Source organism: Perna viridis, chromosome 9, assembly GCF_037379345.1.
Source record: "Perna viridis isolate PV_CMFRI_1.1 ecotype Kerala chromosome 9, ASM3737934v1, whole genome shotgun sequence".
NCBI classification, from domain to species: Eukaryota; Metazoa; Mollusca; class Bivalvia; order Mytilida; family Mytilidae; genus Perna; species Perna viridis.
The window spans coordinates 24,882,915-24,906,255 of record NC_142453.1 but is presented as its reverse complement, the minus strand read 5'-3'; the positions used below and the strand labels follow the sequence as shown (position 1 = coordinate 24,906,255).

Here is a 23,341-nt window from a genome sequence, read left to right as displayed (position 1 = left end):
CCTAAAAACATATGGAGGGATTACTTTTTCATAAGGGTAGAAGAACAGACTGTTACATTAATCTCCATGAAACAATTCATTTTCATAGTCTATTTACATGGCTGAACATAAAAAAAATACAATGGGCAAAATGTTCCATTGATCAAGATAAGGGATGCCCATTTTGCAAATCAATGGACCATTATTTAATTTCCTGTAAAAAAATGGGAAATGTAAAAACAATTTTGCCCTTTTACAAAATTTCAGGAGTCATTGAAAATAATGAAACACTATGTCCCAAAATCCTTTCCCAATGTGAGGATCATTTTTTCACAAGTCAAGTATGCTTTGTAAAAATCAGATACTGTAAACGTATTAATTTTCACAGTGTAATAATTTTCGCACAGAAAACCGTGAAAAATACTATTTGTGAAATGGATTTGTTAATCCTATATATCGCTTACTATTTCTTCATACCGCAAAAATCGATACCCACGAATATGTTCATTTAACAGAATCCATGAAAATTAGCAACCACGAAAATTAGTTGTAGTCCATGGATTAAGCAAACCATGAAATTTGGTTCCCAATCACAAGGAAATTTATCTTTCATTTGTGAGAATAGGAGCTGTGTAATCAAAAAATTCAAGAATCCATAAAGTACAAGTTTTTTTCCTAAAACAACAGAAAGTACTGAAACCTACCAAAAGAGATGCTCTTAAGGACTGGAGATTTGTTTGGATAAGGCCGGAGTAGTTTCTGAGGCTTAAAACCCATTGAAGTTTATATATTTAGGGACAATTTAAGGTGACTAGTTATACAAGATTATGGTTCCTTATAGCGTGTAGTTTTCACAGGGTGCTAATTTTGGCGAATATTAACAGTTTGTCAAAAAATGTCAAAATTAATATAATTTTACTCTTGGCTCTAGTACTTTGTGCACCACAAACATCCACATTAGAAAAGTTAACCAAAAACATATTTACTGGAAAGTTTGTACAATTACATTTTTTTCGTAGAAAAATAAATATTCAAACTTTATTCATTCATTTGAACTGAAAATTCAAATAACATTTTTTTAGAACAAGAAATGTGTAATCCAATGCCCAATAGTGATACCTCAGTACACCAATTTTAGTGTACGGTCAAAATATAAACAAAGTCATCCAAGCCTGAATTCAAAATCCATGATAACAGGCACATCTATGTAAAGCTTGTGTCAAAATATCAAGCAGCTGTGGCCTTCAGAGTAGGGTATAATTTGTAATTATTTGTGTATAGTTACTATAAAATGAGTTCACATGGTATTTTCAAAAACTGGTTAACAAGTGTGTAAAAGCCATTCAGATATTCGGGTGTATTTTAGATGCATTTAAACATTTCTTTACCCTTTCAAATTGAAACTCTTCTGAGAATGGTACCAGGCTATGACATGTGTGAAACATTACATGTGATAAGTATAGGCCAAACCATGTTAGAAAGTGCTAGTGAGTAAAAATCATGTTAATGAGTTAATGAGTGACAAACATATTCTAATGAAATTTTGCAGGTATACTCTATGTTGTGAGTGAAATTCATCAGAAAATGAAAAACAGATTGCTTTGTGATATAAGTATTTAAGCCAACAAGAAAAGCAAAGCAAAAAATATCAAAACAAAATTAAAATGACAAGACTGGTGCCAAAGTTTCAAAGCAAAATAGTGAAAGAAAATGGAAACTGATAACTGTAAAACTTAACAATTAAAAAAAAAAAGAAATACTCAATTTAAAAATTTACCAAACTACGTATTATTTCCGATAAAAATATATTTACAGAACATATAATTATACTTTCCAAAATGAAACAATTTCATCAGAATTTTACCATTACCATAAGGAAAAATCAAAATGAAAACAGGAAGTTGGAATTAAAGGGAGGCAACTTTTTAACAGACCTCGTCTCCATTTTCTGTTCCTGGCAGCTGAAAATCAAGGCAAGATTAGAAAGCATGAAAACAAAAATGTTACAATGAAAACAAATACATTTTGTGCTGATGCCAAACAAATCTGAGGTCTAAAATTAAAGTTTCAAACAATGAAAATCCAGAAACATTACTTAGATGATGGCTATTTAACACCCCTGAATTCTAAGGACAGTCATTAAATATTGTTCTATCCAATTACACGTGCAGTCCACACCATATTCTTCTATGAATCACCATAATTAGTCTGACACTAATATGCTACTCATATTTCCTTGGTCTTTGCAAACCAGGGGTCCAAAAAATTAGTGGACTGATGTCTGGGATCCTCAATTTCTGCAACCTAGGACCTTTGAAATTTCATTTTACCTGGTCAATGCTCAAACATTTTCATTGATATAGTTTTCTGGAGTGGACCATTGATTTCAAACTTAAGAAAAAGTCCATGACCTTGTTTTCTTGAATGCAACTTTGAACCCTGGCAAACTTCTTACCAGTCTAAAGGAGTTTTGAAGAGCTATCAAGTGTTATTCTCTATAAGAATCAGGCAGCAGGTGAATCATGATGAACAAACACATATTTCTTTCCATGAAATATTATTCAAAATGTCATTTGAAATGCAGAAATGGCATTCATTTCTTTTTTAAGTGTCAGTAACTTTAGGAGGCAATCATATGAAGTGCATTGTAATTTCATCATGAAAGGGAGATAACTGACTTTTCCTGTATCATTCTATTAAAATTTTGAACTCGCTTTTCAGCATCCTATGACACTTCTGTGACAAATGAATTGTCAATTCATCTCCAATAGACCAATAACTATGTATCCACATTGTCAAATTTATGTGTTTTTTCTAAGCATGATTCATTAACAGTAGTATTTAGTTTTAACTGATTCTATCAGACTCTGGCACTTAATTAGGTAGGGCTTTATAATTATAGCAACAGTCTGAGGGCTAAACAGAATACTGAGTCCTGATCTAAGATAAAAGGAATAAACTTTCCAATGCTATCAAAGAAAATGTTTTGACTTCCTACAATTACACAGCTTCATGTCTTAAATTTCAAACTTGGTGGGGGTAACATGAACTCCATTAAGGAAACAATTTTCTTAATTAGAGATCTAACTATGTTTTTTTACCTTCAGAAGTAAATTGTCTTAAGTTACATTGAATAGTTTAGTCAATAATTAGTTCTGTTACTAAATCGATAACAAGTTTGACCTGAATGGTACACAGTAAAATATGCTTTAAGGTTACAAAAATAGGTTATTCACTGTTGCAAAAATTGACCTAGACCAAAGTGTAAAAAATTGGCATAATTGGGAAGGTCACCAAAAAATGATTAAAATTCTTTCCCCACATTTAAAATTCTTTGCATGTTACTGCCATTACCAGTCAAAACTGTGGTAATTGATACACATTACTTGGCAGTAGTAATTGTGTTCCTAACAATGTACTTTACAGGTAATTTTTTTCAGATGCAGTCGGTATAGTTTTGCTTTTTGCCCTTTGACTTAAGAGACAGTCATCTGATTGCAATTCTGTTTCTCGATTGGGGCAAATACTGATAATTCAGTGGCATTCAAAATAACAGTATCTTAAATTGAAATTGTGTGCCATGTGTTTTTTTCTTGAATGAAATATGGAAAAGTATAAGTAAATAGAACTCTACCAAAAGCAATTTAAAATCTCTATGTGGTAAAATTATTCCACAAAATCTTGATTTAATTTTAGAACAAACTGAAATTTCATGTCTTAAATGCAAATCAAAAGATTTACTGCATTGTCATACAAGATGACTATACTTGGCAGTATTTCAAAAACATGCTTCTTTAAACTAGGGTCTAAGTCATCTCAATCAATCCCTTTGTTTTGTGTAACTCTACAAGTTCAGATAAATGTGTATCTTTTACATAATGGGATTAAAAATTTTGAAATTTTAAATCATATCTTAGTACAGGTTTACCTAGGAATCATGCAGATAGTGATAATTCTATGTTTGTCAACTTTCTCATGTACAAGTCTTAAAACCATACTGGTAATTCGTGTATGCCAAAAACCCACAAAATTCACTTTTATTTTTCATTCAGAAACATAACCCATTCTTAGCTTGTTTTTCCAATATTTCACTTTTGAGTGAGAAATCTTATAGATTGTGTAATTCAGCAATTTACAAAAGAAATCCTGTTCTTGATTTGGCTGTCTTGTGTAGGATATTATTGTATTGTTTTCTCAAAAACACAGATATTTATACAGGAAGGACTACTATTATGCAAAAATAATAGCATATATAGACCTGAAAAACATGGCTTCTTTGGAAGGCTTTTTCTACACCATGAACTGTTGAGAACTCCACAGTACATAGACGACGCACAGTATGTATCACGCTTTATTGTAACCATGTAACGTCGTAAGTGCTTGATGGAACTTTATGCTTTTTTCGAACTACAATATTGATCTGACTAGATATATTCCTTCATGTTTTTGCCTTTACCTATACCACTACACTATATGAACCAAGGCAACATAGGCAGTGCCTGAATTTTTGTGGATCAGGGAAGAAACACAAGTTCCACTGAAAGAAATTAACAGTAGACCTACGGACCGAATCTATGTATAATCAAGCAGGTCTATGTTGAAATTGGCACAGTTTCCTTTGAAATGTACAATGGAGTCTTCATAAAATCATGACGGGTCTATGTTGACCAAAAATTAAGTTTCTAACACTGAAGTTCATGGATTCTTGAATTTGTGGTTTTGAGGTTTTCAGTATACACATCAATGGAAATCTACTATTTGTTGTTAACCAAATTTTGTGGTTTGATCTACCCTCAAAAACCACAAAAATTGGTACCCCACGAACAACAGTACTTTAACAGTATTGTTATTTTATTTAAAAAATAGATTGTTAAATATTTTAGTTGGTAATTTATTTTTGTATCAACTTTTCTATCTGCATGATTGTTAGGACAGCCTGTACTTAAATGGACTAGCTCTAGTTTAATTGCATTCAAGGGTAATGGAGATCATTTGGCTTGGTTCACATAACATCATTTGTAACTCGATTATAATCACTATTCATAAGAAACAGTTAATTCCATGTACTTTAAAAGTCAGATTTGTTTACAAGTAAACATTGCATCGGAAAATCACGAGGGGAAAATGATGCATGTTTGTAAGGGACATTTAAAAATCGTAACAAGAACTATTTACAAAGTAACAATTAACGATCAAAGGAAAACCTAGAGACAGGAAATAATCGGAAAGTAACCGTAAAATCATTGAAAAGAACAAAGTATTCACCTCATAATGTGGGATAATTCTACCCAATCTGAGTTCACTCCAGGTTAAGGTAGCCAAACAATACCTTCAAAGTTTCATCAAATTCTATTGTGATAAATTTTATAGAACTAAAAGCTTATCAAACATTCACAGCGAGATCCTGGCTTGTTTCTTTGTTATGTACTTTCCTTTTCATATTATGAAACTCCTGTTAGTTCATCTAACTTATGATCTATACAGTAGCTTTGTGGGTTCACCTCAAGGACAAGGTTCACAGATGCAAAATTCCAATGTTGTAGGCATGTTTAAACCCTTTTTATAAAGGCACAACTGATGTTGAAACAAAAATAAAATTCAGTCATATTATTTAACAAAGCAAGTCTACAGGTATATTTATAAAATGGACTAGCAAAATGTAGATATTTGAAATTCCCAATTAATTTATGGCTCCACATGTGACAGATGAATTGAGTGATATGAAAAATTGTTCCATTGCTTTAATAATAAATGAAATAATTGTAAGTTAGTGTCCAACGATTGCACTGGTCCTCTAGCCTTTTACCAGTGAAAACTAATTTGGTCAGTGGATATTTAATTGATTTAATTAGGAGTTAATTACATTCAAATAAAAAAAATTTATTTCTTGAATTCATGTAAGTAAATTAAATAGTCATAACTTTCTAATTATACATAAGCAAGTTTATGTTTCATTTCAGGACAAGTTTCAAATTTGCTTTCTTTTTGAACGAGAATGAAACTTTTATACATAATAATATGGACATAACCAAACTGTACTTAACAACCCAGGAAACATGCTTCTCAAGGTTTGTTTAGTAAGCACAACATCTCTCTGGGTTATAATATAGATTCAAAATAAGATTATCACTAATCCATGAAATCCTTTTGTGACACTGGATTAAAAGTGTAAAGTATGGGACAAAAACAAGGTACCAGTGTAATGTCCATCTGGACACTTCTTAGATAAATAGGAAATAAAATTTTGAAGTTTATTCCAAGATGAATGTTTATACATATTTTTATCATTACAAGACCTATCGATAAAATAAACAATACAAACTAACCCTGAGGCTTTACTGATTTACACAAGTATATGCAAAAGAGGCATTACATTCATCATGTAGTCAAATGGACATACAGACAGACAGACAGAAAATAGAGCAATCACACTTCTTCAAAAAACTTCTCCTGAAAGTGAATATATTAATCAAACAGTTGCATGCATCTGTGTCAAAGGAACATGCAATTTTAATAACATACCCATAATTCCCTATTCATAATCTGTGAATTTTCATGCAAATATTGGTGAAATAAAGAAATGAATAGATGAGTTTATATTCTGAAACTTAACCTACTCCAGAATAAACTGATGACTGTGCTTACTTATAAAAGGTGCAGATACTTTACTTAAATTTAATGTGATGTTTCATGCATTGTTGTGTCTGTGGCAAATTACTCAATACTTGTACTTTATAACAGGTTGTACCTCGAAAATCCTTTCTATCAATCTTTTTGTTTAAACATAAATTTCTTCTGTAAGAAACACTTTCTTTTATTCATGGTTGAGTAATGTACTACGTGAACTATTTCAGGTAAAATCTAACTTTCTGTATATGACATTTCAGTTTCTAACAGTAAATGATGATTAAAAGATAGCTTGAAATAAATTGGCAAAACATTTTTTTAATTAAAGTTAAGAAATAATTAACTAGCTGTCCACCTAAGAATTAGGCAAACATAGAATAAAGTGATTTATTGAAAAAAAGGATACTTGTACATATTTTTCTATAAGGTTACTAAGCTTTGATAGAATAGACTTATTTTTCAAATGAAGTATTCTAGTGTAATTTATCTGAGAAGAGTGTTATACTGAATAGGCTTGCAAAATAAGAGTTATTTCCCCTTAAAAACTAGTAAGGTATTCAATGGATATTTCCCTGTCACTGCAAAAAAAAAGATTATATTGAAATCTTTAGTGAATTTCTAAAAAAAAGAATTATGATAAAAAGTGGGGGGGGGTAAAAGATATGACCATTAAACCAAAGAATTACCCTTACATAATTCTTAGGTGGACTGATACTTTTACATTTAGAACTATCAGAAAAATAAAATTGATCATCAAAAAGCTAGATTTTACCCAGTGTGAACAGCAATCCTTTACAACTTAGAACTTCTCAGTTCATAACATTTGAGGACGTATGGGTACCACCAGCATGTTCAGTGTTTTAGACTTACCAAAATCTGATCTTCCTTCTTTAATTTTTTAACATAGTAATGAAAATATTAATTTACGTATATATTGTATAATATTCAAAGTGACAATTTCTTTTACAAAAATGTAATCTCCTTTTTTTTATTTATTTTGGTTTCTTGTAAAATATCTTAAAACATACATTTAAGATCTATTCTACTGGTTTTCAGTAATCATTTTTGAAAAAATATATATATAGATATAATTTTTTTTATATTATAAAAAATGGGGATATCTGTTTCTCCATCATCTTTAACATTTTATCTATAAGTTTAATGATTTTCTCAACAAAACATATACAGAAAACTTGCTCCGTACATTCATATTGCAGATTTGTTAAACAATTTTGTTCAAAAATGTTTGACTTATCCTATAACATGATTCAAAGCAGTAATTATGACTGAACAATGGAACTATTTTCAAAATATGACTATTAATTACAAAACCACACTACAACAATTTAATTAATTAATTAGTATGTATAATTGTTAATGAATTTAAATGATGATGCTTCTTCAGAAATAGAAATATTATTTTATGAAGAAAGCGAAACACTAATTATTACAAATTACATTAAAAAAATATGAAAAAAAATTAGCTTTTATTATTCATACCTGTTGAGGAGGTCCAGTCATTGTGTGGGTCTTGCCAGACCCTGTCTGTCCAAAGGCAAATGCTGTACAAGCATACCTGAAAAATGAATGATAGAAATAAGGGTAACAACAGAATTACTGAACACTAATCCAATTCATAATCAAGTCAAGTTCAAAATAAATCTGGCAAAATAGATATTACACCATCGGAACATCTGGTATCCCAATAGTCCTGACTTAGTACAGACAGCAAGTACAGATGCTTATGAAGGAAGAAACCTGTTACAATGATATCTGAGTGTATGGACAATGGAATTGATCTGGAGCAGAAATATCTTTTTACTAAACATTTAGCAATGCAAGTACATACATCCATAGAACCAAACAAAGACTTACAAATCAAATACAATGGAAAGATTTCTGATTTATTCATTGGCCATTTTGTCAAACACTTTCAAAAATTCAAAAATGAGCCAGACTGACTCAAAATTTCTTGGTCATTACCCTTGCACCATCATATTTCCATTAGACTGATTAATTCCAAAGTTAGAAGTTCAAAATTTAACTAAAACCTACAGAGATTATTATTTAAATTGCATTAATATTTTTTTTATTACAACAACACATTTTGTAATTCTATGTGAAACCTTCGGAAACTAAAGCAGTTTTGGATTTCATGTTTCATTCAATGGATAAGTAAAACATAAAACAGAGCTTAAAAGTAGGCTACAAAGACTAAATTTTAAAAAAAAAGTGCACCCTGTAGCAATTTTGCTTAACTTTGCAGAAGGAATTCAAAATTGCATAAAAAGTATTATCAAGGGGAAAAAAACCAAATAAAATACAAGACTAGTCAATTATTTAAAGGTAACAAAAAAGTCCAATACACACAAAACTAAGTGTTGATGTACACTAGTGGATAAAAACAAATCAATTTAAACATCTATTCATTTCAAAATTGTCACAGATGAAAACTTAAAAGACACCTGGCGTAATCTCAAAACATTGATGATACACACTTTAAATTTTACAATAGATCAGTATCTACGTCTAGGGAACTAAATGTTTACTACAGATTGTCGTCTATTCTTTCCTATAAAGTTTAATTATGAGTACTGAAGAGTTATCTTTGAATCCTATCTAAATTTTAATTATTCATACAAATGATTTAATATTCAATTTAGAGCCTATCAACCAAATGTCTTTAGTGTTGAAATTTTTACTTGAGTAAATTACTCAGAATTCAGAACAGTAAATTTTTTCATTATAGAGTTACAAATTAAACGTAGAAACCATATATATTACAGGGATAACATCATTAACATGAGCAGTAACATGCTTAGCATGTGCCTTTAAAGTAGACATGGTATAAATTTCAGAATAGTTTTGTAAGGAAAAGTCTGTATCAAACTAAATTTGGGCTCTATGAGTGCATCCAAGTACTGCAAATGTAGTAATTTTAAAGGTATACTAATTTTTCCCTGTTTTTGCAGAGGACAAGAAAAATAGTAAATGCGGAATTGGATTTTGACACCTTCTAGCTGAAATAATTTTCTAAACCTGTGAAAACTGATATTCGCAATTATGTTCACTTATGAGAATCTGCAAAGATAAGCAACCATGAAAATTAATACATTTACAGTATTCAAATTAGATATTCATAGACCTATTACAAGCATGAACATCATTAACACAAGCAGTTCAAGCCTGACTTTCAAAAAATTATGTTTTCTAAGAAGGAACAAAGTTTAAGCTCCATGAATGGATCTATGTTTTCAAATTAGAAAGAATCCTCGGTTCATGACTTGTTACATTGAAGACCTCTACTACAATTACCAAGGATTTGGACCTTCCATCAATGGTGAAGACCTATAAAAAAGGATTATTTTTTTTACTGTGAGAACGTTAATTTGTTTTTAAATTCAACCTTTCTTGGACCTTACATTCTAACAGATGCATTGGTCCTTTAACGACCAAGGCCAAGATTCAATATTGAAATAAACCAACAATAATTTCAGCTTACCCATTTATAGACATATCTATAAGTTTCTTCACTCCTGAGTGTTCAAACACATCCTCTTGAGATGCTTCAGGTTCAAAGACAACATTATAGACGAAGGCACGATTAACAGAGGGATGGTCAACCTGTAACGAAACATTACTTGTATATTTTAGCAGTCACAGTAACAGTTAATGTTGAGAAATAAGATTAAATTAATTCATCGACTGCTTTTTCCATTTCTGACCCTACCAAGAAAATTATGGGTCAACAATTTTATTTTTTTATGATGGAAGATGCAATACATAATTACAAGAAACTGTTATTATTATTTATCTATTCATTACACTAAAAGTAGTGTCTAATATCATAAAATATAATATTGGGTGCATTTAATATCCCCTCAGAACAATTCTTATTACCTCCACTCTGCCCTCTCCATGGAACGTTGTGACCAATTGGTCATTTCTGTCTTTCTCTTGGCCATTGGCTGGTCTTACTCTGTAAACAAAAAGCATATTGTATAGTAGCAGAAAATAAAAAATAAACAAGGGCAACATTAAACATGGCATCCAGGTGAACCTGTTAGCTGAACTGTGATTCATTTGGGTGCCATATTTTAGGACAAGATATGTACCAATTCTTGGTACATATTACTCCTTTTGGAGATGGGTCACAACTCATTGAAAGAGTAATCAAGGAAACGAAGGTTACTGAAGGATGCTGATCCATTAATGTTAAGGCCAGAAAAAATACAGTGTTTCCACTGACATGTTCTTAAAAACTATTAGGGTAGGGAGGTAGGCAAAACTTCTAAATTTTTTTTGAAATATTTTAACCTGTTTGTGTTGCAGATACATCGGACTAAAAAAAGCCAAAAAACTTTATAGGGTATGAACAAAAAATAGGGTCAGTAGGGTTAACGATAAACCTACAACGTAAGAGGTTGGAATTCTATTCGTCCATACCCCGTTACGATGGTACCAAGTCAGAAAAAAGCTTGTCAGACAACCTCTACCACTGCTGGAGTACGTTTAAAGAAACACGGGTATTTTTTTAGGCCTAACAGTGACATACATTTAATTTTCTTTTAAAGACTGTTTTAGAAAGCTACGGTAGTTTCATTCACATTGCCCTTTCTAACTATTACTTAACTTTAGTACTATAACGTCATTTAATAATAAAAGTCCTGCTTCGCACCATGAAATAGACAACCGGAAACATATAAAATAAATTTAGAGTTGATGTTGGGACGGATAAGGAAACATCCGAAAACAATAAACTATTACATCGAATTTTTATTGTCTTTTCTGATAGATGATTTGCACTGCATGTGGCAACTCAGCAGGTAAAGATATTTATTTTACCTAAGTACACAATTAGAAATCTTATTATTTCAAAAGCTGTTTGTAAATGGATTTCATATTAAGGAAATTCACAACATTTACATCAGGTTTGATAAAATTTATCTGCCACTTAGCATGTCAAAGTAAGGCATCACAATAGCAGTTTTTTAAACTTCCAAAGATTTAAGCCCTGAACGATACACTAAATATGATTTTGAGTGTCTTTCAAACATTCATATCAAAGCAGAGCCTTTAGATACACACAATTTTGATAAAATGTCCAAATCTTTATTGTCTCGATGACACTTAAATTATTTAACTACGCCTAAAGATTTGGTCTCAATGATTGCTGCACTTCAAGATTAAAGAGTAATTCAAAATCGTAGATTGTTGTGTACACCAACCTCCTATGAGGAGGGAGAAACATTGAGAACTTTGCACCGATTCAATCATCTTGTGCCCATAAAATTCGCTTACTTTTTGATCGTTTAAAACAAAATAAAACACTTGTAAATCTTAACTTCTTTGAAGAGTACATGTGAACTTCGAAGAAAAAAAAACACAAAATGAAAAAAAAAACTTTTAGTTTGTTTCTACATGTACGTGAAACTACCTTATTCAATTCGCCTGAATCATACTTTGCCTTTGCTTATAGAACCCTACCTGCATATTTGTAAACTACAGACAGATACCGGTCATGGATGGACCACAAAAAATAAGATAGAAAAAAAGAACATAAAACAAAAAAAAAGCAACAAAAAAAATGGTAGCACGTTTTGAAGACATTTCTTGTTAGGTGGCATGGACCCTTCTTGTAGACCAATTACCTTTTGACTGCACATGTAAATATGTTAAGGCGTGTCCTAAAACATGTTCTTACCTTAGCACTACATTAATATGGTCGTCTAAATCATCACCAGAGTTCTCAGTTGGTGCTGTTGAAGACAAAGTTGTCGAACTCCTGAAAATAAAGCAAGATTATAAAAATGATAAATATAACGATATGGCCAAACGTAGAAGTATGAGCTTGAACTACATTAGTATCTGAATTGTATCGTAAGCGTTTTTGCAAATCATTTTTACAAGTTTGGAAGAGCCAGGTACCTCGTCTGGTGCACCATAGACTATGAACAAATACCATGTAATTGGACGAAAATGTAACTCGGAATCCAAACTTCAGGACCAGATTACTATTGAATTAGTTGAAACTAGCGAAACATTTATGATAATGAAACATTGTACAGTATAGGTTTATTGATCATGCATGTACATTGTCGATTTCAAATAAAACTGGCGCAAATGTACTGACAAGTACGAGATTTCAGTCTTTTTTCTCAATTCGGAATTTTTTAAGTGAGCATTTAAAATAGAAATCATACATGTAATTGTTGTGTAGTTCAAGCCGAAAAGTCATCGCCACATTTAGATAGTATAATAGCCGGCGGTATGGGTTACTGTATACAACCTAAATCGGTAATAACGCAAATCGAACTTGTCCAGCCTTTAGATATTGTCCTGCTAATGGACAATTGAAATGAATTCCGTGTGTTACTAAAATCGCGACACTACATTCAATGCTTTTTTGCTTTTTATATTTCAATTTAGGACAAAAAAAGCTCAGTCTAACTAAGGTCATCTACATAAAGATTTTGAACGACCATCATAGCACAACAGACCGACTTCGCCGATATCGAGTAAACAGAATGTGAGTCTTCGATAAAGTACATTAACTGAGTGACCATTTACATTAACCCGATTTTCACATCCACACATTACATGCGGGCATTACACCCGATATTCCCCACCTTAAGCCTTTTGACCAACTGCTCTATTGAAGATAAACATCCTCGACGGGTATTGAACCAAATAGAAGCACCTACCAGGCTTCACCGTTCAAAGTAAATCGCACTTTCTTAACACTTCCCGAATTTCGATTAAATTTGAGTGACGACGGAAGTTCGACGTCGTCGAGGGTTTCCACGGACATTCTTGAGTTGTATCCTTCATTGCAGTCGTCAGGTATCTCGATATAATGATCGTCGTTGTTTACATGGTTATGTCCTTCATTTATCACATATAGACTCGACGGCGTCGGTGCTGCCGACGTTCGAGTTGAAGATCCTCCGTTAGAAGACCTTGTCGTATCGGGATCTTTCGTCGGCGATGCATCTCGACGGGGTGAGTTCGAGTTTGACCCTGGGACTGAAATATCTTTCTGAAACTTTGGCTTTGGTGTTGTTTTAGGCAATGACTTTTGTCTTTTAATGTCAGATTTCGATGACATTGTATTCTTATGTCACGAATTCCAAATATTTCAAACACATTCCGCTCCAATTTAGAACCAATAGTATTTCATTATAAAGAAGAATCTTTCAAAAACACGTAAAATATATTTTCAAAATATTATTCCTTCAACATAAATATATTGTAATTAAAATGAATGAATTACTTCAATACTTCTAATAAATCCAAAAATCTATAGTCAATACTTGACTAATCGTTTTTAATCTAAAATTAAATCTTATATAGAACTTTTTTTGTATATGGCAAGCATTAATTTCATACCATTTACTGGATTAGGCCAAGTAGAAAAAAGAAAGTAACAGATAAGTATCAAGTGCCTGTAAAAATACGTCATTGATTTATTGTTAAGGATGTTTTCGCTTTGAAAGTGCCAACAAAACAAATTCTTTTGCAAAAGTTCAATCACACGTCGAATCATACAATTGTTGGAGAAGAATGACAAAAAATTGAAACAATTTTTTACATGGTGTTCCCTATAAGCTCAATATATAGGCCAAACCACCTTTTCTCTCGTGTATACGGTTATATTTTAGATTCACATGTAAATTTTATTTCGGTTAATTGCATGGCCTTTTGACCGAACCAAAAATAAATACGCAGAAATACAATCCACACCATGCAGTGTTCACCGAGTTCTACAGATGACAGTGTCTGTATTGTGTATGCATATTGAGTGGACCTTCAAACAAAGGCAAGCCACTGCTATATATAATTATTAACTGTTGAATCGAATATCCACATTACAAGTATAGTTGACGAGATCCTACTCTCTGACAATATTACGGAATTCATGATACAGCTTCCGGCTCCCCTTCTTAGCCAGATGTATTTTTATGACTTTGGTTTATAGAAGATAAAAATATAAAATGAAATTTCTACATAATGTATTATAGGTTCAAAAACTCCTTTGTCAGCTTAATCAATAAAGTATTTTGTCTGTAATCACCTTTACAAGATAGTCGTGATGAGTTTAAGCACCAGAACCTTGCCTAATGAACGAAGAGACCCGTGAAGGATTTTATACATTATCATCAAGAAACGAAACCATAAAAAATAACTTAATATCGAAAGACTAATTAGAACGAACTCTTTATTTTTTGTTCTTAGAGAGAACTTTTTCGCTCAGCTCATTTACCAGGGAATAAGAGAATACGCTTGTTTTTCGTACTTCCAGTTTTCCCTAAAACATGACTTAAAAATATGACAAGACTTTCCGAAAACTGTACATTATTAATGGTTTGCGACGGAATGAACCGACCATTCTAAAGTTTTAGATTAAATTCTCATCTGAGCTCCCTTGTAGTAGAAAAGAGGTCATTTTAACAAATATTGCTTGACACATGGCATCATAACTGTTTGATGCCCGTTTACGTAACTAGGTTTGTGGTGGAAGTGCGACCACATTTTCAAGGGAGTTCATAGGTTTTCAAAACAAAAACCCAATAAAAATCATGCTACATTAGCAAACGCTATTCTTGGAAGAAAATTACCTTTTTTTTTCAAAACACAAGTCACATTTGACGTTTCTGACAGAATAATTTTAAACGATTCCTCGATGTCAAATTTTCCAGTATTTCGTACATATAAAGCAAATTACTAAGAATTCTTGTTCGTGTTTATTGCCTTATGTATCATTATGACACTTATATATAACATAAATGAACGAAAATCACAGAAACTATAAAATTTCAATATCAACATTGTGATAAATACGACCTCTTCATGACGGTCCACTATTAAAGCAGGTTGAAATTACTACAACCCTATAAAACTCATAAAACTTTAATATTCAATTGATCCTTGATCGATTCTAGTGTTTTGTTTCTAAAGCTTACTATTGAAATGATCATAATAAAAAGAAACGGATAATAAAGTCTCCAGGAAACATATTTACTACATACATCCTTTCAGACTGAGGTATACTACTGTGATACAAAAGTGCTCCAGGCACCTTGTTAATTTCTGACTAAAACCTGTGCAAGCTAACTATGTCGATATCGTTCGACTCGTTAGTAAAGAGAGGACAGAACCTTAAATAGATACTAGTAGATAAAACAATCCAAAAATGTTTCAGAGTATGTATTCCATTATCAAAGCTATTTTCCAGTTATATAGAGTAGACAGAGTGTCACGTGCACTTGTAGTCCTCAGCAAGGGGCTAAACATTTAACGCAACAATACAGTTCCACGCAAAAAATGAACGCATGAAGACGTACAGTATAATCATCAATATTCAGTGACTGGTCCATGGGAGGGGTCCGGTGGTATGATCCTACTCTTTACGTGGAAATTTGGTTTTATTTTGTGCAAATTTTTGGCAAAAATAAGTAAATATAGCCTCTAACCCTTTTATCTGGAACCACCATTTTCAAAATATGTTAATCCACGACCTTAAATGACATTAAAGGCGGTTCAAGGCATTTTCAAAGAAATGTGGAGCATCACCAATGTATGCCTAACGTCAACAATGACTAGCTCTGAATGTATCCTCTCCCGCTACGGAAACAATGGAACGTACTCCCTGTTTTACCTTGGACTAAATCTGATTAATATGGCGGGAAAGGAACAACAATTGTCAATGGATTTACTCAAATCCCCAAACGACTGTTATTTAAACAAAAAAATGTGCATCATTGTTTGCACAAACTGAGTGGTTATTTAGATATTCTAATTCAATTAAAAGATAATTCAATCATCAAATTAAATGTATAAACATGTTTGCGCCAGTGTAACGAGATGATGTATTGTTCAGACTAATATTTACGTAAAATAAACTTTTGAAGTGGTCTGAATAAATCTTTACGCCATTAGTTCACGTGCACTGGTAACGTTTAACACATTGCTCCTCATTTTAAAAATGAAAACCAAATGCCTATATAGGAGCATGTAAAAATCCTCGCGGAAGGCCTATTCGCACCAAGCAGTATCTTTAATTATACAAGTGAAAAGTTTTGATTGTCTCTCCGTAAAGCATTTTGAAAAAAAAAACTTATTTAACAAACTAAAGGTAGAAGTGTATCAAAAGTTTACGATTGATTGATTGATTGATTGATTGATTGATTGATGGGATTTAACGCCCGAGCAGCAATATCTCAGCTATATTCAGGCGATCAAAAGTTTACGTGTAACTAAGTACCACCCACAATGTAACATTCACAATATATTTAAAATTCTCTGACCTGACGGGAACGAATGTTTACTATCCAAAATAACAACACTTAATATTTTTAATTACACTTGTAAAATTCTTTTTCGTCAATGATTTTATAAATGAAAGGTCGAATCCAAATAGTAATTCAGGTCACTTAATTAACAATTATTAGAGAGTAAAATAGACTTTAGTTCGCGTTGCAGTGATAACCTGAAGTCTGGGGAGTTTCTAAAGTATCAATTTTGCTTTCTCAAGCCATTTAAATTTCTCCCATACTATTACTTAATCACTTATTCACAAGGAAAGAATTGCCTATCAATAATGTATCTTTCACTTCTCAAATTAAGTTTTAAATTGCTCAATAGTTAATAAGAAAATACACGAGAACAAATAAAATGGTATAACGAACCCATATTTAAAGTATAAATTTGAAAATTATGAACAGTTATATAGATACAGTCAGATTATATTCAGATATGAGTTATAATTTTCGAGTCAAGATTCAAACCATTTTTTAAAAAATGAAACGTGACATATATGATTGGGAAAAAGAGAATCCTAACACAAATCTACTTGAATACGTCAAATAATTCAATATGGTTCGTTTAAGTGCATTAAATTGTACTCTGTATAGTATCGTATATATGTAATAGTTTTACTAATCTTTTATGGTATGACTAGTCCATGGATGAAACATTTCAATTTGCTAGTTTGTATACATGATTATCTTTCACGGGAGGGTCATGTTTATGAGACCATACCCCACATCTCTTATTTTGTATAAACATCTTCGGATCTGAGGCAGGGGTGGATGGGGTGGGGTTACGAAGAGCCCCTATCAGAAGCAAAAAAGGAACTGTTAAAAAACTGTTTAGTGAGCTTTAAATTGGTTAAGCACTATGAAAGAAAAATGTTCGTACAAATAATCCCCTTCCGAAACTCCCTAAAATGTTCTGGCTACTGGCCCGGTATTGAAAAGTGTATATTTCGGTGCCATCTATTATCACTATGATAGAGTAATGTACAAAGACAACACACTCTCCGTCTACGTCTAGAGACGGTGACTGAACTGACAAAGCAACTAACACCAGCATGTACTAACAGTGGCATGCCAACGTTATCGACGAAATAATTAGCGGAAATCGCCATCCTCAACAAGCCGGTGACGCCAAATTACAGATACGGATATCTATGCAATTATAAACCATTGATCATTTCAGAGACCATTTTCTCGGTCAACTACACAAGGAACAACAATAATAAAAGGCTATCCTAGAATTCCGAGGCCATGCAATTTTCTTTACAATATTCAGACGGCATCAGGTTTAGACGTGATTTTAATAAAGAACCGAAACATCAATTTGTTTATGAAAATTAAGAATGTTTAGATTAAAAGCCTTTCCCCGGAGTATAATAAGTATACTTTTTGTCAATAAGACATCATCTACACGTGCTTATATTGATTTAAAAGGGTTAGTATTACCAGAAACAATTGCTTAGTGAAATATGAGGTCTTGTTGATCGTTCGGGATTGGAAAAAAAGCGCATATCGAGAACGTGCTAAATGTGTTTTCTGAATGCTTACAAGGCTGACAGGAAAAACTTTCTAAACCACGAGAAACTACACGAATTACAGAATTAAAAGTAATATGAGTTTGATGGTATAATGTTCAACAGATGCCCACCTTCATTTATTAAGCTTCATGAGATGGACAGAGTGAATGGAACCGGAAAAATAAGCCTTTCCCTCTGCACTCGCTCATATATCTACACGAAGTTTTTCTGTAAACACATATTATAAAATTATAATCGATCGGAATATTAGAATTTTTCTACGGTAACAGCAATAACCTTTTGGATAACCTGGTACGCTCTAAGATCTCACGCATGTACATGTAAATGCGCATGTAGTCATTGCATGTATATGTACGTGTATTGAAAGTACCAAAATAGCATTTTATCTATGTTATCAAATACATTTGAACAGTTTCTAGACAATTCATACTAACTTAAAACACAAGTCACGTGAATAACAATAGCCTTAGCGTTGTGTTTTGTTGTTTATTTGTTTACATTATATAGACTTAATCACTATTGCCATTTATTCCTATTACGTAATTTAAAATTTAAATATGATTATAGTTTAAATCGTCTTAGCTGCATTTCTAAAAGTTAAAATACATGTACAATTGAGTATATTACACAATTATGAATCAATTATAAGTACCTTAAAACAAAATAAAAGTACAACAAAAAAAATTACTGAAATATAATCTTTAAAATAGGAACAAGAAGGAAAAATGACTTTTGAAAATCAATGTTATTTATTTTATTATTCATTTTTATTTATTTTCATTTATTTATTTGTTTTTTGTTGTTGTTGTTGTTTTTTTTTTGCTATTGAGATTTAAGTACTAAATCCTGCTGAATATTGATAAGATTGTCTCAAATTTAACGATCAAGTGTAACAGAGCCATGACATCCCTTATTGAACGAGATCGAATTTCTTAGCTTGCCATGGTTTAGAATGACCTGAAAGGACATTAACGAATATGAGCCACAGGTCGTCGGTTTTTATAACATATGTTACGAACAAACATTTGAAACTCGAGTATATACTGAAATTAACCCTTTCCCAAGTTGCATATGATTTCTATGATTTTTCAATGTTCGTTTAACACGGTATACATGCATATTGATACATGTAGTATTACGGGACAACGATCTAAACCAAAGTCGTGATGAACGGGCGGTCGGGTACACAGTTAAAAAAATTCAGAGATTTAGCCATCATCGCAAATATATGTACATGAAGCTGGGGTAGAGAATCTAAAAAAAAACTCTTATCAAGTGAATCTACAAGTCATATCGTAAACTTATGAGAAATACTTTCAGCTGACTTCTTATTGGAATACTAGAATACTTTCACATTGTTGTTGACAATCTAAACAACAGGAAACTAAGTTGCCTTAAAGTGGGTTCTCCAGAAAGTTGCCACCACTGGCCCGTGGTATTATGGAAACGACAAGTGAATATAATAGAATAATGAGTTAACAAAACAAAGATTTTCTCAATTACCCAGGACCTAGAGTTTCACCAAGGTGATCCCGCGTGCACTTAGTATTAAATGTTTGCTCTTACAGGTCCCAAGGTTGTATAGATTTACTTTCAATGATTTAAATCAAACAGAAAAATGTGGATCACGGCAAAAAAAGAAATTTAATAAAAATCCTGACGTGTCTGTCCTTCATGTTTGACCCTGGCGTTAACCACGTGTTTACATAAACAATGCAAAGTGTGAATTCGGTTGCTAATAAAATTTCATATAACGAGCAAACCGCCTTACCCCTACTTCCTCGGGATGAAAATAATTTTGTCAGATTGGGCAGGTATTTAAATAAGCAGGTTGAAAAACACAGAATTATGCATCTAATAAATGAGTTGAGGTGGGGAAGGTCATGTGGATTGTATAGGATTCTGAAATATTCAAGTGTTGTGTAATAAAAAATGAATTTTTTCAACAATAAGCTTGCCAGAGAAAAAAAGCAGAATGTCCATATATAGTTCTGGTTGAACTTCATATTCAAAGAACAAATGAATATTTTGTTTTCACTTTTTTTTTTACTTTTCAATGCATTAACTTCACGATTTAGATATAGTGAGCTTACCATGGATTTTTTTAGTGATTGATATGCACATGAAACCACCATAGAATATACGAAGACACTTTGTTAGAAGAGGTTCAAACGAAGACACGCATTTTTTTCTCAGTTTCTCAGTGCCCCATTTTATTCTGTGTGTGATGGGAGAGGTCAATATAAAAAAAAACTAGCTTGGATGCGATGTATTTGTTGATAAATATTCTGCTTTTTCTTCAAGTAATATGATTTCAAGTACCCCTCCCCCTTTTTGTTAATAAAGAATTTCACATAAAAAAATCCTTGAGTACATGTACATATATCTACCGATCATGGTTTTAAATGGAATCTTACAAGACGGAGCGCCTTAATAACTCCTCGAAATTCATTCTTATTCAACAACGTACCTAGAAATTCGAATTCGCGTTATAATAGCATATTGCTTTTAACACAAGATTATTTTGGATCTTCTTACATACACACATTTTTGTTCTTATCTCTTCTAGTTCTCTAAACCATAAAAAGAAAACAACATTTTCAACATTCTCACATTATACATTTGCGTTACAGGAATAAGCTTATGTAAACAAGTCATTTTAACAAATTTTGACAGAAATGACAAGTTATTGATAACCTCCAGCCATGTTCCCGTTTTACTTACCCGAATGGGTTTTTCAACGTAGACTTTCCTGTAAATTTTCCTTTATATTTATCCTCGTTCCCTTCACTACTATGGAGTCTGAGATCTTTTTGGCTTCCATTGATAGAGCCACTTCCGTTCTGAAAATCTCTATGACCGTCTGCTGTTTCGGCCTCTTTATGACCCGCTGAATTGCTAACGCTTCTAATAACGCCGTTTCGAACATCTCTCTGACTTCCTGGCGTTCGTGGCTCCTTTCGACCGGCCGAGTTGTTGTTATTGTTTCTATTATCCTTGTCTTTCTGAGAAACATATCCATTCATTTTGGAATTTGAATTTTTCATGTATTTAAAATAATAAATCCTTCAAAAACGAAATGAAAGACGACTTTCCCCTCGTAAACTATTTCCTTACAATGGGTATTTAACCCCGCTTAATTATATTCCGCAAATTTGCATAATAACATACAATAACGTGTAAAGATATCGAATTTTTTTTCCAGTATATTTATCACATTTAAGAAGTTGCACTCATTGTCTAAATATATCACAGTTTCTTTAATCCCATAGTTTGGTTTAATAATCCCTGGTTTCCCCTTTCCTGAGATACTACCCTTCAGACTTCGGGTAAGCTTGAAATATTACAGATTTGCATTTAGTATCCAAGATTCTCACAGGATATATTTCACCACCTTAAGTTTAGTTTTATTATTCCCCAGTATCGTGCGATTCAACGTTACTAGCTTACTGCCAAAGTACCTTGTCTTTTATTCATAAACCTAAATAGTTCAGGCTATCCATTTAGAGAGGAAACAATACGATCTGATTATGGTCTTTTATCTCGTAAAAAATCGACCAGCCGTATCCCGCAGTGCTTTAAATCCTTAAAACGACGAAAACTGCGAAAAATCAACCTTAATATTTAATAAATACTCGCATAAACAGGATTAAGAAGGCAGATATTCCATTAATTAAGTCTTTGTTATAAAAACAAATTATTGTAATTGAAGGCAACGTGCCAAGTTGTGTTACGCTAACATGTCTCTAATTAGTACACGCAATTAAAAAAATCCGAAAAATACGCCAAAGTTTCAGATATCCTATTAAATTATTTCGTTTTCGACTCTCCGTGGATTTTCACAAAATAACCATTCCCTGAGAATCGCGTTCGGTTTGATTGCTTTATAAACAAAATGTAGAAGAAACGCTTAGGCAACGTGTAATAAAATATTATGTTGACAAACCCTAGTCCCCTGTGACAAAACCGGGACAAATTACAGTAAACAGTCACCAAACCACTTGAGGCCGTGGCCTTTTGTGTTATCCGGGTACTTCAGAGAGGAGCGATAACATCAAACTGTCACAACATATTTTTGACTGCGTTTTGATACGCCTTACGATATTATCCCTTTGCAGATAATGTGCTTTAAAACTGATACATTTTTAAAGATAATTAAAATTGTCCATTTAATTTTTAAGACATTAAATTAATGACACGAGATATTATAACGGTCACTAGGGGGTCTTGTAACCAGAGAATAACATTTATAAGAATATTCAGAAGAAAAGAATGATATTTAAACTTTTTGTTGTTTCTCAACGTGAATAATCGTATGGGGGAGGGCTAGGTCTGGTCTGATATTTAAGACATCATATGCAATTTTAAAATCTTTTTTGTCATTAAAACGAACTTTTGATGCTCTTTTCCTACAACTTTTGTTCAATCTTTCTTTAAAAAATCAGATCCTACTTAATGACCGTAATTCAGGTGCGTGACAAATGATAATTGGAAGTTTAGGCACCAAGCGAAATACCTAAGAATATGCAGTAATGTAATATGTAATAACTATTACTACAAAAAGAATGTGTAGAAACCATTTTTTCCAGAACTGCAAAAATTCTAATATGAAACTTACAGTGAACAAAGAGGTTAAAACATGCTATATTTCTACAGCAACACTGGCAACAAATCTATTATAGAGAAGAGAGTCTGCAACAACAGTATTGGTAATAAAAGTTTGATGCATCGGAATAAAAAAATTGAAGTGCCTTCATGGTAAGTTTAATCTTTTAAACATACATAACAGCTAACAATACCAAATAATGATAAAAAATAAAAACAAAAACAAAAACATTAAAAAATATATTACCAGTCATGATACCCCTCAAAGACAAACAG

General features: G+C 32.2%; 1 protein-coding gene across 5 annotated transcripts in view; it reads right to left on the bottom strand.

Moving 5' to 3' along the window:
- LOC148607477 (kinesin-like protein KIF12) overlaps positions 1–23,341 on the bottom strand; it is a 70,844-nt gene that overhangs the window by 36,491 nt on the left and 11,012 nt on the right. For 2 of the 5 annotated variants that reach the window (XM_088547121.1, XM_088547120.1), the window contains exons 3-8: positions 12,311–12,391; positions 10,507–10,585; positions 10,109–10,230; positions 8,107–8,182; positions 7,477–7,494; positions 1,914–1,940 (exon numbers count right to left, since the gene is read on the bottom strand). In XM_088547121.1, coding sequence (XP_088403247.1) covers positions 1,914–1,940; positions 7,477–7,494; positions 8,107–8,182; positions 10,109–10,230; positions 10,507–10,585; positions 12,311–12,391 — 403 coding nt within the window. Of the gene's footprint in view, positions 1–1,913; positions 1,941–7,476; positions 7,495–8,106; positions 8,183–10,108; positions 10,231–10,506; positions 10,586–12,310; positions 12,392–21,184; positions 22,447–23,341 lie in introns of those variants that run through there. The other 3 variants (XM_088547117.1, XM_088547118.1, XM_088547119.1) reach the window with 3 other exon arrangements.